Consider the following 15338-nt stretch of genomic DNA (forward strand, 5'->3'; position numbering starts at 1 on the left):
CTATGGACCCCGCTCCACGAGGAGCGTCCAACCCAGCAGATGTTGCCTCAGTGGGCCAGCAGCAAACACTGCCTGGTGGGGCTGATGCAGTGAAGAGGACTGGCATCACTCAGCATGTCCAGCTGCTCAGTCCATACACACATACACAACCAATTCTCCATATGCACCATTTGTAAAGTTCCCGTTTAGTTGCACTCAGCTCTTGGGTGGAGTTGGCAGCCTACAGAGCAGCACCTAATTTTTGATAATAACATCTTTTACACTTGATTTCACACCAAACTATGCAATTTTGAAGAAACAATTATATTTACAAACAGTGTGGACACATGGTTATGGTGAGGGTTAGATCCATCAGTGTGTAATGCACCAATCTGGGTCATCCTTTGTCTTTGTGGTGTCTACAGTGGTCTTAGCTGCAGAATAGATATGTTTTACTCTGATACATTTAATTAGACTTCACTGTTTGTACATGTATTTCAGACTATTTATTCTAATTAATAAACAAACTGTGAGGAGTGGTCATTGAATTGCAGGAAATCCACTTCAGTCTTAGACTCCAAATGTACCTCAAGTTCAAACTCACAAAACACTCGACTAACACTGACTACTTTGAAACTCTTAGTGGCAGCTTCTCTTTAACAAGGCACAGCCTTTAAGAGACATGTGTCAAGAGACTGTGCTTCACACTGTTAATTATATGCACTCTGTCCATTCCCCATCGACTTCTTTCTACAGTGACACTGCCTCTGTTCCCCTTTCCTTCTCCTTCCTCCCTCTGTCCTTCAGCAGTGACATGTGATTGGCTAGAGTCAAGCAGAAGGGCACATCAATGTGAATGCTGACTGTTGCTTGAGTGACCACAGGGAGTGTGTCTGTATGAGGATGGGGATGTTGTTGAGGCATGTTAGGATTACAGAGTGGATATGCTTCAAAACTCAACCACATCAGTATTTTGTTTTTGATGAAGTACATTATTAACATCCAGCCAGCTGGTAGAAAACATTATAACTGACACAGTTTAGTCATGATGACTGTATGGATTAAGTGTAGTATATGACATTATCAATTGTCTCCTTTTTTGAATAGATGTTGTAACACAGTGACCCCTTCCTAACTTTTGTCCCCTAGGTGATTAATGCCATTGAGCAGGACTACCGTCTGCCACCGCCCATGGACTGCCCCAGTGCCCTGCACCAGTTGATGCTGGACTGCTGGCAGAAAGACCGCAATGTACGACCTCGCTTCACAGACATCGTCAGCACCCTGGACAAGATGATCCGTAACCCCACCAGCCTCAAAGCTGTAGCCAACATCCCTGCAGTGTGAGTACAAACACTTGAAGTGGGCATAAAGGACACACAAATATGCTTTTCATCTGTTTACCCTTATAAAATAAAGATTAATTTATTGCATCAAACCTAAACTTTTCCTTCCCAGGATTTTATCCCCCTTCTGTCTCCCACCTATCCACTAACCCTGTGTTGGCTTTTTAAAACTAACTTTAATTGTACCTCATAATGACTGAGTGAAAGCTTTAAAGGCAAAGAAACAACTTTACATACATATTTTATATGTTTTATTATTTTGTAGAGGCATCATTGGCCTTGACGTGTTTTAAAATCTTACTACGTTCAACTTTCACATACCTTGTCTTAGACAGTTTCTCCCACTCTTCCTCAAAGATCTGTTTTGGTTGTGTGCTTTGGGTTTCTGCCATTGTGGAAGGTGAACATTTTGTGCAATGGAACATGTTTATGGTTTCTTTAATTGTCACTCTGTCTCTTAGAAGCATCTGCATAGCTTGCGTCATCATGGGACCAAGAAGGGAAGGTTTTTTTCCCCCCATGATACAAGAAAATTATTTTAAACTTGTTATAACAGGCAGGCAGATAGATAGAGGTAAAAAATTATAGGGTAAAAATACATTCTAAAGCCAGTACTCATATACTATGTGCACATTCTCAATCTTGCTTCCTCTTACACACACCCACGCAAACACCAGAACCACAGTTTCCCCCTCTTTAAATCCCCCTTGCTTAATATTGCATCAAAGCACTGCTCTATATCTCCTCTTATTTCCCCTTCTCTCCCTCTCTCTCCTTCTCTCCCAGGCCTTCTCAGCCACTGTTGGACAGATCCATACCTGACTTCAACACTTTTAGCTCAGTAGAGGACTGGCTTGCTGCCATCAAAATGAGCCAGTACAGAGACAACTTCCTCAACTCAGGCTTCACCTCCCTGCAGCTGGTGGCTCAAATGACCTCAGAGTGAGTTCACCTGCCTCTGTGCAAATTAAGAGCTCCAAACCCATATGGCACTCGATGGGCACAGTTCTATAAAATTACTCAACATCAAGTGCATGCATTTTTAGCATGAATGCCGCCAGTGATTCAGATCTTTCTGTGATTGCATGAAAGTAAAGCCTGTGTGCGTAATACATAAAAATATAACTCATTATGACAGAATGTAACATTTTGGTAAGACTGTTTCCATCTGTGCTTCTCAAGTATTATGATATAATAATTAAGCAAGTTCCATGAACAACTTTCCAAAGTGAATATGGATGCAATTTCCTTCAAAACAACATTTTAAGAGGCATTTTTTAAGGTGTTTCAAAGTACTGACAGCTTTCCTCATAGTGCCAAAAGACACAAATATTGTACTTATTTTAATTAACAATGTTGCTTGGTCTACAAATCTATATGAAAATGTAAAATCATTCTAACATTTTTTATTAAAAATATATGCTCGGGGCTTGTTGGCATCTATTCAATCTCTTTGCGATGCAAAGCAACATGCATTACTGAGTCTTCTCTGGATTGATAGAATCTTCTGTTCATTGCCACTAGCTTTCCATCCTGAAACTGTGCTTTCATATATAGTGATATTAGGACTGTACTGTAAATGCACCAGGAAATTATAGGTGTTTTTTGTCAGTATAATCGCTTCATACTCAAATGATCCATTCCATCTTCAGTATGATGGAAATCCTTTCATCTGTTGCTTCAGAATATATTCTTGCATTTCAGTTTTCTCTCTCTGCCTCTTTCTCTCTAGGGACTTGCTGAGAATAGGGGTGACCCTGGCAGGACACCAGAAGAAGATCCTCAGTAATATCCAGTCCATGAGGGTGCAGATGAGCCAGTCACCCACAACAATGGCATGACTACAGGGGGCGCTGTGCCATGGAATGGGCAGCATTCGCAGGACCAACAACAACTGCAGCCCTCGAATGACCCCCGATCCATCGGAACGCGCCAGAGTCGAGACTATTGTCTTAATTTAATCCACTACCATAACAAGAGGAGACCAGGGTCTACACTACTACATGGTTAACAACTGTCACACGTCAAACAATCCATGTCAGGAGTTCAGGGTCCAGACTTGATTTTGTTTCTTCATGTATCCACAAAAGGAAAGACAGAAATCAGTTCATGTAGTTATGAGCTGCCATTCATGTCATAGTGAACCAAAATAATTCCAACAGCCAGACATAGTTGCAGGTAATCTCTCATAATTTGTAATGTAAAATGAGTGATACTGTACTTCTATATTACCTGGACTAGAAGATGTTAAAACTGTAAACAGAATTGTGAGACCTTTAGAAACAACTTGTGACCTGTGATTTTACCCATACCTTCATCGAGTGTGTGCAATGAAGATGCCTTGACCTGGCCAGAAATAAGACCCAGAAGAAAAAGCAATTACCAGTAGGAATACTTAGAGGGGGAAAAACACAGGGATGTACAGCAAAGCAACGTTTACACACCGTCTTTTGCTTGTTTGAAGAATCTGATAAAAAGTATCGTAAATGGAGTGGTGAAGAATTCAGAGCTTACTTAAATTAGTGTATTCTTCCATCTGTTTGTTTGTTTTATCGCTATAGCAAGATGCCACCCATCTGTATTTTAACTTTAACACTACCTGTGGAGTCCAGGGTGGAAGGCCTTGCCAAAGGACTTCTTAGCCAGCCCCACCCAGATTCAGAGAATATTAATATGTTTATCTCTTTCTAAATATGATTATATCTTTCATAATAAACCTTCATATTGAAGGTGATATGTATGAATATGTATGTAAAGAACTCTCTGCTTGCATTTTTGGCAAAGACGTTTGTTGACTAGATTGTGATGCACATGCAATTTGTAGATTGCTACGGTGCCCTGGTTCCCTTTGGACGACTAGATGACAGACTCCGGGTTATATGTCTCCCTGTTCCAGGGGCACAAGGACAATCCTGACTGAATCCTAACCCAAGGGAAATATAAAGGAATCATAGGCTAAGAATTGGTATTGTAGATCTATATGAAAGTTGCTGTAGGAGTTAAAATAATTGATAAAATATCCATTTATTGGAGATCATGTTAAATGTGGGTGTACACATACTGTCTCTTGCTGGTGAGCACTTAATTGTACAGATATGTTTTATGTTTTATTTTCTGTTTAATCTGTTGCTGTTTGTGTTGGGAGTGCTGAGCACCATCCAGAGGGGAAGGAAACTCCACGCCTTGGCCAGCCCAAATTGCTGGTAAGTACCTGCAGATCAGACAAAAGAAAAGGCAAAGAAAAAACAACATGGTAGATTTTATTTCAGTTAAATCCAGTAAGTCTTTATCATGGGCACTGTAAATATCTTGGCCAAAGCAAGATTTGCTGAAAGGCTGAAATGCATGGGAGAGTAGCTAATCAAGGCACTGGAAGTCAGAGTGAATCAGCATCACTTCTCCAGACCGTGAAAATCAACATCTAGGGTGAGGTTTTCCAGGAGTCGCACGATGCCATTTGGATGAACATGCAGACTAAAACAGCCCACATGTGCACATTGCTCACAGTGTAAAAAGGCCTCCCATAAACTACTGTAGCTAAACTGCTAAGTAAATCTATGCAGTCTCACTATATGCTTCTGCCCTGTGGGTTGAAAATAAATGCCAAGGTACCTAAGGGAGTTTCACACATATGTCAGTCTCTGCATAAGTCCTAGCTATAGGAACTGGTGTTTGGAAATCTACTCTGGATGTACTGGATTGTTAGACATCTGTTTTATTCCCAAGGGATGCCATGGATATCTTCTATGAAATTACACTGCAGCATTTTGGAGTATATTTTGAAGATTCTTCTAGATAGTGCACAAGGATTATTTCTCTTTTGTTAGTCTGGGGCTGGTGCTTTGTGATTGCAGTGTGATTAGACTGCAGTGTGATGGTGCTTCATAACAAGTTGCTGTGGTTTTGCTGTTATCCTTACCCTTTCTTGCTGCTCACTTGCTTTCAGGCTTTGGGAAAGCAAAGAGACACTGTTGTTGTATTTTACAAATCAAGTTGTGTCAAGTATTAATGAAAGAGTTAGCAGCACTGGCTTTTAAAATTAATTGACCTCAGTGTTGCTGTACAGCCATGGCAGCGAAATTAGCTCAGCTCACTGACAATTCTCCTGAGCTACTGTAGTATCAATTCTTCGCAGTAGTTGTAACCCTGCTGAAATCCCTTTTGGCTCCATCTGAAGAGACATGAATGACAGCAGTTCTAACCACCTTGCATCCAAAATTAGAAATTGATGGCAGGCCCATTAGCGCATTATTAAGTATACTTACCCCCCTTAAGTCATTCTCCTCCCACTCTTCTGCCTGTCCTGCCCTCTCTCCCTGGCTACTCCCGCTGGCTGGCAGACCTCCAGCTCATTTATCCTGCATATACTCAAGCTGTCCTGGGCCGGAGCTGTTGCTGGGCTAGAGCTAGCCTGAGAAATGGTTGACTGCATGCTCTAGTGGGCCCAGGCAGGGGTGCAAACACCTGATGGGGACCCCAATCTGACAGGAACCTGATCAGCCAGGGAGGGAGACTGATGGGACCATCAAAAATAAGGACACACACACATAAACACGCGGCAGAACCTTTGATTATGTTATTCTCGCATCTGGTTTCCAGCCTGATGCTTAATGAAGAGAAAGTGGGCTGAGACCCAACAGAGTGTGCACATATGAGATAGAGGGGGATGAGTCAGTTTACGAGAGGGTGGGGTTGTGGAGCAATAGCTGCATAAAGAGGGGATGGTTAGATTAAAGTTAGAAAGTTCATTGAAGTGAATCAGCCCCTTTCATCTTGCAGCATGGTTTATGTGGCAACATCTCTTTCATTATATAAATGTTAATTTCCTTGGTTTAGTTTAGTAATGGAAAATACTGCAATCAAGCAACTGGTTTGCCTCATGGGCCAAATCAATTGCTGTTTCTATTCAATTCTCTAAGTCATTGATTTACCAAGTAATCCTAAATATAATCATATGCTCATCAAGATTGGCATGAATCCTTTTCACTAAAGCCACAGATTCAATTTGAATGCATTAGTCCTCTATTGAGCTCAGTCTTGTGCACTATTTGCTTTTCAACCCAAAAACCTGTAAATGAGATGATAGAATGTATTCATTATGCAACAGTTTAATTTCCCCCCATTTTTTCTGTTTGTCTTTCTCAATATCTGACTGTAATGACACTCCAGTGTGATGAATGGAGAGGCGGTGTGCTATCCCTGTCGGAGACCCATTTCATATGAAAGCCATTCATCAAACACTGATACAAAACACATGAACAGAGCTTGCTAAATGTTTCATGCTGCTGCAACTTCTGAGAAGTGACCAATGACCATTTTAGTAGCTGATTTCATGCCTATCATTTATAGGTCAGAACAGCAGAAGCCATGTTCAGACCTGACGTGACTCCCAGCACAACTAAACTTATTAAATTACTCCATTGTCTTTTTTCTTCTGTTTCAGACTGTGGCCTCAAATTACTTACACTCACATAAAACACCATATACACAGTTCTTTGTGTTCACACATTCTTGCACGGACACAGAGTGAACACTATGAAGAATTGCTGTCAGCAGCCAATGAGGTGAAAGACCAGGTGAAATGGGACCTTTTCAGGATACCAGTCACAACCTTCAGTTACGGTACACAATGGATGGTGGAGCTGAATATGGGTGTGCACATGTTATAGTTTGTTTATTTGTGTTTGTGTGTGTGTGTGTGTGTGTGAGAGAGAGAGAGAGAGAGAGACTGATTGTGTGTGCATAGAGGGCACATTTGTGTGTACAGCTGTTTATGTGCGCACAGGTAGATTGTTTAAGAGCGTGAACGGTTTCCTTTGTTTTGTTTCTGTATAGCTACCACTTGTAAATTGTGACAAGTATGTGTCAAGAGTTTGTAAGATGTAACTTTCTGAGAACTATTGTACTAAAATGCACTCAATAAAAGCCTTGAAAAACAAGTCAATCACTTTGTGGTCTGTGACTCAATGGGCAATAATTCTGTTTTCATTAATAGTGAGTCAAGAAAGGGGAGAGGAAGGTTATTATCCAGTGACACTACTGTCAGCGTTGTGTGCAAGTGTCACATCTAATGCTTGGTTTCATAATGGCTAAGGAAATAAACAGCTTTTTGTCACTGCCAGTCTGGCTGGCAGCACGTGTTAAAAGCCATCAGCCACTAATAAACAAGTCATCACTCGGATTACACACAAACCGAAAAATGGCTCTCCAAGAAAGTGACAGTTTTAACAAACTGAAACTCTTATCTGGGGTTCAAACACACACAAGCATTTACAGTAGTCATGTTTAAAAGCAATTCACACACCAGAAAGTGCACTGCATGCAAATGATATGGTTACTAACGTGAGTTGAATGGTATGATGATATATACAACTCTGAGCATTCCTCCATAACTGTTTATAACTCCCAGTACCCCCCCCTGTCTTTATTTATTTATTGCGTGTGTACATTCATTTTATACTTTTATACCCACCCCTATAATATGTTCTATGTTATAATGTAATGTTCTGTCTTCAATGTCCTGTCCTGAAAAAAAAAAAAAAAGTCAGTGATGGCAAGGATAGAAACGGTCAGACAGTCTTGGAGGTTTTAAACAAACACAAAACACAACACAAAATGTAACTGTAATTGTAACTGTCCATTGTAGTTTACAGACGACCTCTTGATTCTAAATTTATGGGCTCGATTTACAGGGTCACAAAGATTTTTAGCTTGTAAACTTGTAACTTGTAAAACCATTTCTGAAACACCACAAATTATGTTACATGAAGACATTAAATTACTAAGCATGCTTGTGACCATCTGTGTACAGATAGAAAGTAGAAAATTGGACTAAAACTCAAGTTACCAGTAGAGTAGGACTCATAAATTATAGGAATTCTAATCTCTGTTTTTTTTTTTTTTACACCCAAATTTGATTGGACAATGACAATCCAATCACAGAGCAGGGTTAAATTGTCCAATCAGAGAGCAGAGTTGAATCCTTCAGGTCCTAACTTTCATTAAGGGTTTCTGCTGCTCAGGTGTGTAGCATTAATAGAAACTTACCTATGCAGGTGCTTTGCTTTCATTTCAAGGCAGCTTAACTCAGTTGGTTCTGTTTTATCTGGCATTATCCAGAACTGAATGTTAATGTAACACGTTAGCAAACCTCAGCTAGCAAAAAACATCTCAAGGGTAAGTTTGCTGTTTGTTCGTTTGTTTGTCTTGAGCTTGTTCGCTATCAGGCTAATCGTTAAACCGGTTTAATTGAGGGAAAATTGAAATGACTTATAAATTATCCCCTGTTGGGTCCACAGTCCATTAATGTAATTTAATTAACGTAGGGATAGCTCAAAATGAAGATAGCTGTTTGTGTATTTGTTGCAGGGCGGTGGCAAACAGAGTTCAACACAACACCACTGTCTTTCTGTAGCTACACAGCTCCAACAGGGTGAGACACCATCTCTAGCAAAACCAGCAGCTGATTTCAAAGCAGTTCAGCAGTGTAACAGATAGCATCGGTTGCCTATTCCACAAGATGATGTATGTGCAAATGATCATGAAAATTTGTACTCTGCCCAACTTTTGTGCAGATTACATAAGAAACTCTGCCTACCACTTCAAAGTTGTCTATTGGCAAAAAGTTACTTATGTACTGGAAGAAAAAAGATACACCTCCGTTAAAGTTGTGGCTTAGTAATCTTACAAATACACTTTGCCTTGAAAGAATGAGGTACACTCTCTGACAGACTTCCCTTTTTCAATAAACTCTGGATGCCTCTTTCCAATTTTCTTACATCTACAGTTAATAACTAATCAGACTTGTATGTGGCAACTGGGGGCATGGGAGGGGGGATGGATATGTTTTGCTTCACGATGTTCTATTGTTTTATTTTTGTTTTTGTTACTTGTAGAATTGAAAATAGAGCAAGAAAAGATTTCTTTATACTTCATGCTTGTACAATATAAACCTTGCTCAATAAAAACTTGATGAAAAAATGTCTATTGGCTATAATTTTTAGTTGTGCCAAAACCCAAAGTGTTGCCACATTGGTGAAATGGTACCTCTTTACAGTGGTGGATGAAGTACTTTCTTTCTTCTTTAAATAAGTAAAAGTAGCAATGCAACAGTGCAAGAATACTCTGTTACAGCCAAATTCCTGCATTCAAAATGTTACTCAGTAGTGCATAAGTATTGGCATCAATATATATTTTAAGTACTCAAAGTAAAACTAATCATGCAGAATTGTGCATTTCACATTAATTTTACTGATGCATTATTGTGTACATCGCTTTCAAGATGCAGTTATAATTTTAACTTCTGAGTAGCTTGTAAATTTCCCACCAGAGGTTAACAAATTCTTATGATGAGGCTTTTCTTTTATTCCTGTGATTCTGGAAAGTATCTAGGAACTCAAGTTGCAGTATCAAATGCATGTAGTGGAGTAAAAAAGTATGGTATGAAGAAGCAGAAAATGAAAATAACCAGGTAAAGCAAAGATACAGCACCTCAGTTGCACTTTAAGCATTAAATATTGTATAGTTATTTTCTACCACTGCCTTTTTTTTTTGCAGCCAAGTTTGTTGACACATTATTACATCACTGACTAGTAAGAATAGGCTGAAGGAAAGACCAGGGGAGGAGGGGCTGTGAATAGATTCAGAATTGCAAAAGACAAATATAAATTAATGAAAAATGGTCATTAAAACCCACATTTAACCTCAGTGGGCATCATAATCTGAGAGGCCATATGATAGCCCTTCAATTTGCGTTTAGTTAGTAAGAGGTGCCCCCCCACCCCCGCATTCATGATTTTTATTAAAAGTTAGTTTGTTCAGGTTTCTCTTCCTGTGATCAGAGACACTGTTATAACTAGGACATTATTATAGGACTAATGCTTTCTTTCAATATATTTTCCAATAGGTCATAGAATGGTGAACTCAGGGAATTGTGCCACACGGTGCAGTGGACAAGAGTATGGGATTCCATGCGCTGTGTAGTCTTGGGTGTGTTGTACGGACTCGCTGTGTTCCGGGCCCCCGTCACTCCTACACCACGCTCAAGTCGACCACGTGAGAAACATTTTTAAATTGTAGTTCTTCGAGTGGGTGATGCATTGTCCCATTGACAAGTTCAGGTAAAACTCTTGTTTTTTTTTTTTCCCTGACTCAGTTCAAAAGTGACAAATTTAGATAAACTTATTACAGCTGCATGCAATTGATTCTTTGTTCAAATCTGCTCCCTCAATATTGCTTTATTAAAAACTTCCAGTGCTGCATCTTTAATGTTTAACATCTTCGTAACTCCATAATGCTTGATCTTCATTGCTTCCAAGTAAAAATGAAATGGAAAAAGTTGATTTGATAGTACAGCCAGCAAATAGATTTAATTCACTAGGATAAATGTGTTGGGTCACAAGGTAAACAGATCTGTGTGCATCACTTTTTTTGTTTACTGTACAGATATGTGGTTGATTGAAACTGAAAGATTTTCTAGAAAGGCACCCCCAGAATGTATTTACAATTGTCTAAAATGTAATTAATTGAAATAGCTTAAGAACAGCATAGTATGATGCAGAAGTTCACTTAAAAGCAACTTTGAGGAGTCTACTGAGTTAACTCTACATTTGTTGTCCTAGATCGTGTTCCTCCAAATGACCAGTAATAAGACATCCACGGTTCTGGAGCTCTTCCTTGAAGCTGCAAAGAAACATGACATTGCATTCAGGTACAGTCTTGTTTGATATGAAAATTTTAACGTTGGAATAAGTAAAACAATTTGATTAAGCAACTGTGGTGCATTAAGGACTACACCAGTGTTGCTGAATATCTCCTATTTTGTAGCAATAACTTAAATTATGTTGTTAGGCTTCATAGTAGGAGTTCTTGAATTTCTCACTGCCAGTGGTCTTCTAACCATTTTCAGGGCAACTTAAAAAACAATTTTATAGAGATGGCAAGAATATTTGTGCTGAAACATTGTCCATCTTAATACTGAAATGCTATATTGACTGCTGCTTTTGTGCACATTTAGGAGTGAGAGGGGACCAAGGAGCTGAAATGTGGACAATCAAGGCTGTGCCAGATAGTTTCATCTCAGAGAAACATATCAACAACCTAAGGAAATAGTGAGCATTTCTACCTGCTGTCATAATTGGGTTGCTTGCTTCAGTGCAAATTCAAATGTGATATGGACCAAAGGTAACTTGGTCTATCTTGTCTTTGTTTTCAGGACAGAGAGTCTATATACATGATACCAAACCTCTGGTGCAATAGCCTCCACAGGCTGACGGAGGACAGACCACTAGATCTTTTTTTTTTTTTTTTTTTTTTGCCCGGAGCCAAGATGGTTTGAGCACCTTTGCTGAGGAGTGGAACAACTCTTCACTCCACCACAAACCAACTGTGGGAAATCGGAGTCCTGTCACCTCTCCTGAGAACACTGAGGTAAGATAGAAAAGCATACCGCTCTAATATGCTGGTATTCTTTAATTTCACCATTGTTGTAAAAACTTGCTTGATCCCAGTTTGACTCATTCACAAAATGTATTTCAAAGCACTCTCCGCACTTGATGTATACATTTTTTTTTCTTTTCCTCCAGTGGGACCAGTTTCCAGATGTGGACATGGCTTGTGCTGGAGTACAGTTTGTACAAGTGGTCTCGTGTCCCGGACTGTGAAGAATTGAAGCCTTGGCCCAAGTCCTTACATCTATAATGCTTAACAATTGCAAAATAGAACCAGACAGTTTTGACTTTATTACAGTGCCGGGTAACTTTACCAGTCTACAGAGCCAGATGCTATTGCCAGTCCTCTGTCTTAATGGTATTTTAAGTGTTTTAAAAGAAATGTTTTGCAGTGCTGCTGATGTCCACACCACTACAGCCAGCAAAGATAAAGCAACATTTTCAAGTGACAGATTATCTACCTTAACTTATCAAATAGTCATAACACTGTACTATATAAACTTCTGGCTCCTAATAGCAACATAGGACATAAATCCAGATTAACAAAACAAGCAATGAAAATCTCTATTAGAGATGGTTGGTGGGCACTATGCCAAGGTACTGGAGAGGAGAATCCGACCAATAGTCGAACCTTGGATTCAGGAGGAGCAATGCGGTTTTCATCCCGGCCGCGGAACCAGCTTTATACCCTCTTCAGGGTGGTGGAGGGCTTATGGGAGTTTGCCCAACCAGTCCACGTGTTTTGTGGATCTGGAGAAGGCATTCAACCGTGTCCCTCGTGGCGCCCTGTGGGGGGTGCTCCGGGAGTACGGGGTCTGGGGCCCTTTGCTAAGGGCTGTCCGGTCCCTGTACGACTGGAGCAGGAGCTTGGTTCGCATTGCCGGCAGTAAGTCAGACTTGTTTCTGGTGCATGTTGGACTCCAGCAGGGCTGCCCTTTGTCACCGGTTCAGTTCATTACTTTTATGGACAGAATTTTGAGGTGCAGCCAGGGGCTGGAGGGATTCCGGTTTGGGGACCACAGGATCTCGCCTCTGCTTTTTGCAGATGACGTTGTCCTGTTGGCCCCATCAAACCAGGACCTCCAGCATGCACTGGGGCGGTTTGCACTAGGGTGGTTTGCAGCCGAGTGTGAAGCGGCTGGGATGAGAATCAGCACCTCCGAGTCCAAGGCCATGGTTCTCAGTCGGAAAAGGGTGGCTTGTTCCTTTCAGGTCGGTGGAGAGTTTCTGCCTCAAGTGGAGGAGTTAAAGTATCTGGGGGTCTTGTTCACGAGTGAGGGAAGGATGGAACGGGAGATTGACAGGCGGATCAGTGCAGCTTCTGCAGTAATGCGGTTGATGTACCGGTCCGTCATGGTGAAGAAGTAGCTGTAAGGCGAAGCACTCGATTTACTGGTCAATCTACATTCCGACTCTCACCTATGGTCATGACCGAAAGGGCAAGATCCCGGATACAGGCGGCCGAAATGAGCTTCCTCCGCAGGGTGGCTGGGCGCACCCTTAGAGATGGGGTGAGGAGCTCGGTCACCCGGGAGGAGCTCAGAGGAGAACCGCTGCTCCTCCACATTGAGAGGAGCCAGCCGAGGTGGAGGAAGTGTCTGGAGAGAGGGAAGTCTGGGCATCTTTGCTTAGACTGCTGCCCCCGCGACCCGGTTCCGGATAAGCGGAGGAAAATGGATGGATGGTGGGCACACACACAGTTCTTCACTGGCTTGTGTGGCTCCAAGTTCTTCACTTGATACTCAGCAGGCCTTCAAGAGCACTGTTTTTAACAGATTGTTCAGTTTATAGATTAGCTTTGCCGAATGCTACAAAAACTGAGATTCAAAATTGTGTGAAGCAAACATGGATGAGAAACCCTGTAATGGAAATTGAAAATTCTGCAAAAGCTAGTGAATAATTATCTCCCCAGGCCATAAGTTTCATAATTTGAAGGGCACAAAGACCACTTGACTGGACAGGCACTAAGGCGGATGGACAAATAAGTTGTATGTACGTGTATTTGGCTTATATGTATACAGCCTGGGCAGTAAAGTTACAAACTATGGATCAGTGGATGTGTTCACAGTACAAGTACAACATGCAAGTTTAAAGTGCATGTGCCTTTTACAAATATGCAGATATTTCCTGCACACCTTTAATATAATTTGGATAGCACATAGCATTCACCTGTGCAAATTTAGACCAAGGCATATGGAGCTCTTCACACCTTATCCAGCTGCCTAAGATCACAGGTTGGCGGAAACACAGATGCATTAAGGAGAAAACAGAGGAAAGGAGTCTAATTTCTGTTAATTATTCAGATACAATAATGTTATTCTTCTGGCCTCAGAATGACCATCACTTCTAGCACAGTGAAAACTAAAAATAAGTGTACAATGGCTGCCTATTAAGAGTTTCACTTGTTTTTCATTAAAAAACTTTTGCACAGATTTTGTCATTGTACAGTGTAGGCTAATGTTTGAATTTACATTCACTGCACATTTAACTTCTTAATAAACTAAAACATGTATACAAACAAAAAAAAAACACAATACTGCTGATTTAGCACATGCAATATTTCCAATAGCAGAGAAAGCAACTTTCAACATTATGTAAGGTTTTACAGCATTCCAGTTTTGTTACAGCTTACATATAGGGCCAAACATTATAAACCTCACAAAACTGGATATTTCATGTGCAGCACCACTAGCTTGATTGATACACACTGAGCTAAAGATAGCACACAAATGTAGCGAATGTAAGGCAACAGAAGCTGACTGCCTGTCATAAAAATGTTAGTTACCAAGCAGTGTTAGTGTGAATAGAGTCTACAGCATATACTGCCAGCTTAAATGTCACTATCATGGAGGTTTTATGAGAAGCACTCCTGACTCCAATAAGCGCACCATTCTCCTTAATACCTTTATCTACCTTAAACTGTATCACTACTTTTATCTGTGAACATGTCTCCATGGACACCTTATTTACAGCGAAGTTAATTAATAATTTCATTGACAACAAAACCTGCTAATGTTCTGAATCTGAATTGACTTTGAACAAAACATGCTTTTCATGAAGTTCACTGATGATGACTGGCAGCTTTTGGTTTGTCTTCAATCTGGTGGAGGCGCTATCTTACACAGAGGTGGAAGAAGAACCAAGGGGCAACCTTCGAATCTGAGAAATGAAGCCAACGCGGAAGTGCAAAAGCCTGCAGTTCCTCGAATGGCCGCATGAGGCTGGCTCCAGAAGGGAGTCAATCCCATGTTAAAACACCCAACTACCCAACTTCACAGCAGAAATAGGCACGTTTACAGCCCGGTACAACAAGTGGTTTTGGTTTCTATAGACATTTTCCCTTCCATGACAACTGTACAGGGGGTGACTTTTTTTTTTTAATTTACCCATTAAAATTATATTGAGACAAAAAATTATGCACAATTAAAGGAGTGGCTGGCTTCATTCAGCTCCACTCACTTGCTGCCTGTCCATTTTTGAATGACACTTGGCAGGCGGAGTGAAGCGCTATCAATATGGCGAGGCCAGACTTAAGTTTCAAAACCAATTGGTGGCATCACTGTGG

The 15338-nt window shown here is 40.7% G+C and overlaps 1 protein-coding gene and 1 long non-coding RNA gene across 3 annotated transcripts in view; both read left to right on the top strand.

Annotated features, from left to right (window-relative positions):
• ephb1 (EPH receptor B1) overlaps nucleotides 1-7280 on the top strand; it is a 151331-nt gene extending 144051 nt beyond the window's left edge. For both annotated transcript variants that reach the window (XM_020595730.1, XM_020595731.1), the window contains exons 14-17: nucleotides 1129-1322; nucleotides 2112-2267; nucleotides 3058-4528; nucleotides 6769-7280. In XM_020595730.1, the coding sequence (XP_020451386.1) occupies nucleotides 1129-1322; nucleotides 2112-2267; nucleotides 3058-3166 (459 nt within the window). In that variant the 3' untranslated portion in view covers nucleotides 3167-4528; nucleotides 6769-7280. The remainder of the gene's footprint in view (nucleotides 1-1128; nucleotides 1323-2111; nucleotides 2268-3057; nucleotides 4529-6768) is intronic.
• Nucleotides 7281-8282: 1002 nt separating this feature from the next.
• Nucleotides 8283-11633, top strand: LOC109957722 (uncharacterized). Its single transcript, XR_002274583.1, has 5 exons — nucleotides 8283-8501; nucleotides 10231-10379; nucleotides 10946-11034; nucleotides 11341-11434; nucleotides 11539-11633. It is a non-coding gene; the product is annotated as an uncharacterized LOC109957722 (long non-coding RNA).
• Nucleotides 11634-15338: the final 3705 nt, after the last annotated feature.

This window comes from Monopterus albus, unplaced genomic scaffold (genome assembly GCF_001952655.1).
Source record: "Monopterus albus unplaced genomic scaffold, M_albus_1.0 scaffold28.1, whole genome shotgun sequence".
Lineage (NCBI taxonomy): Eukaryota > Metazoa > Chordata > Actinopteri > Synbranchiformes > Synbranchidae > Monopterus > Monopterus albus.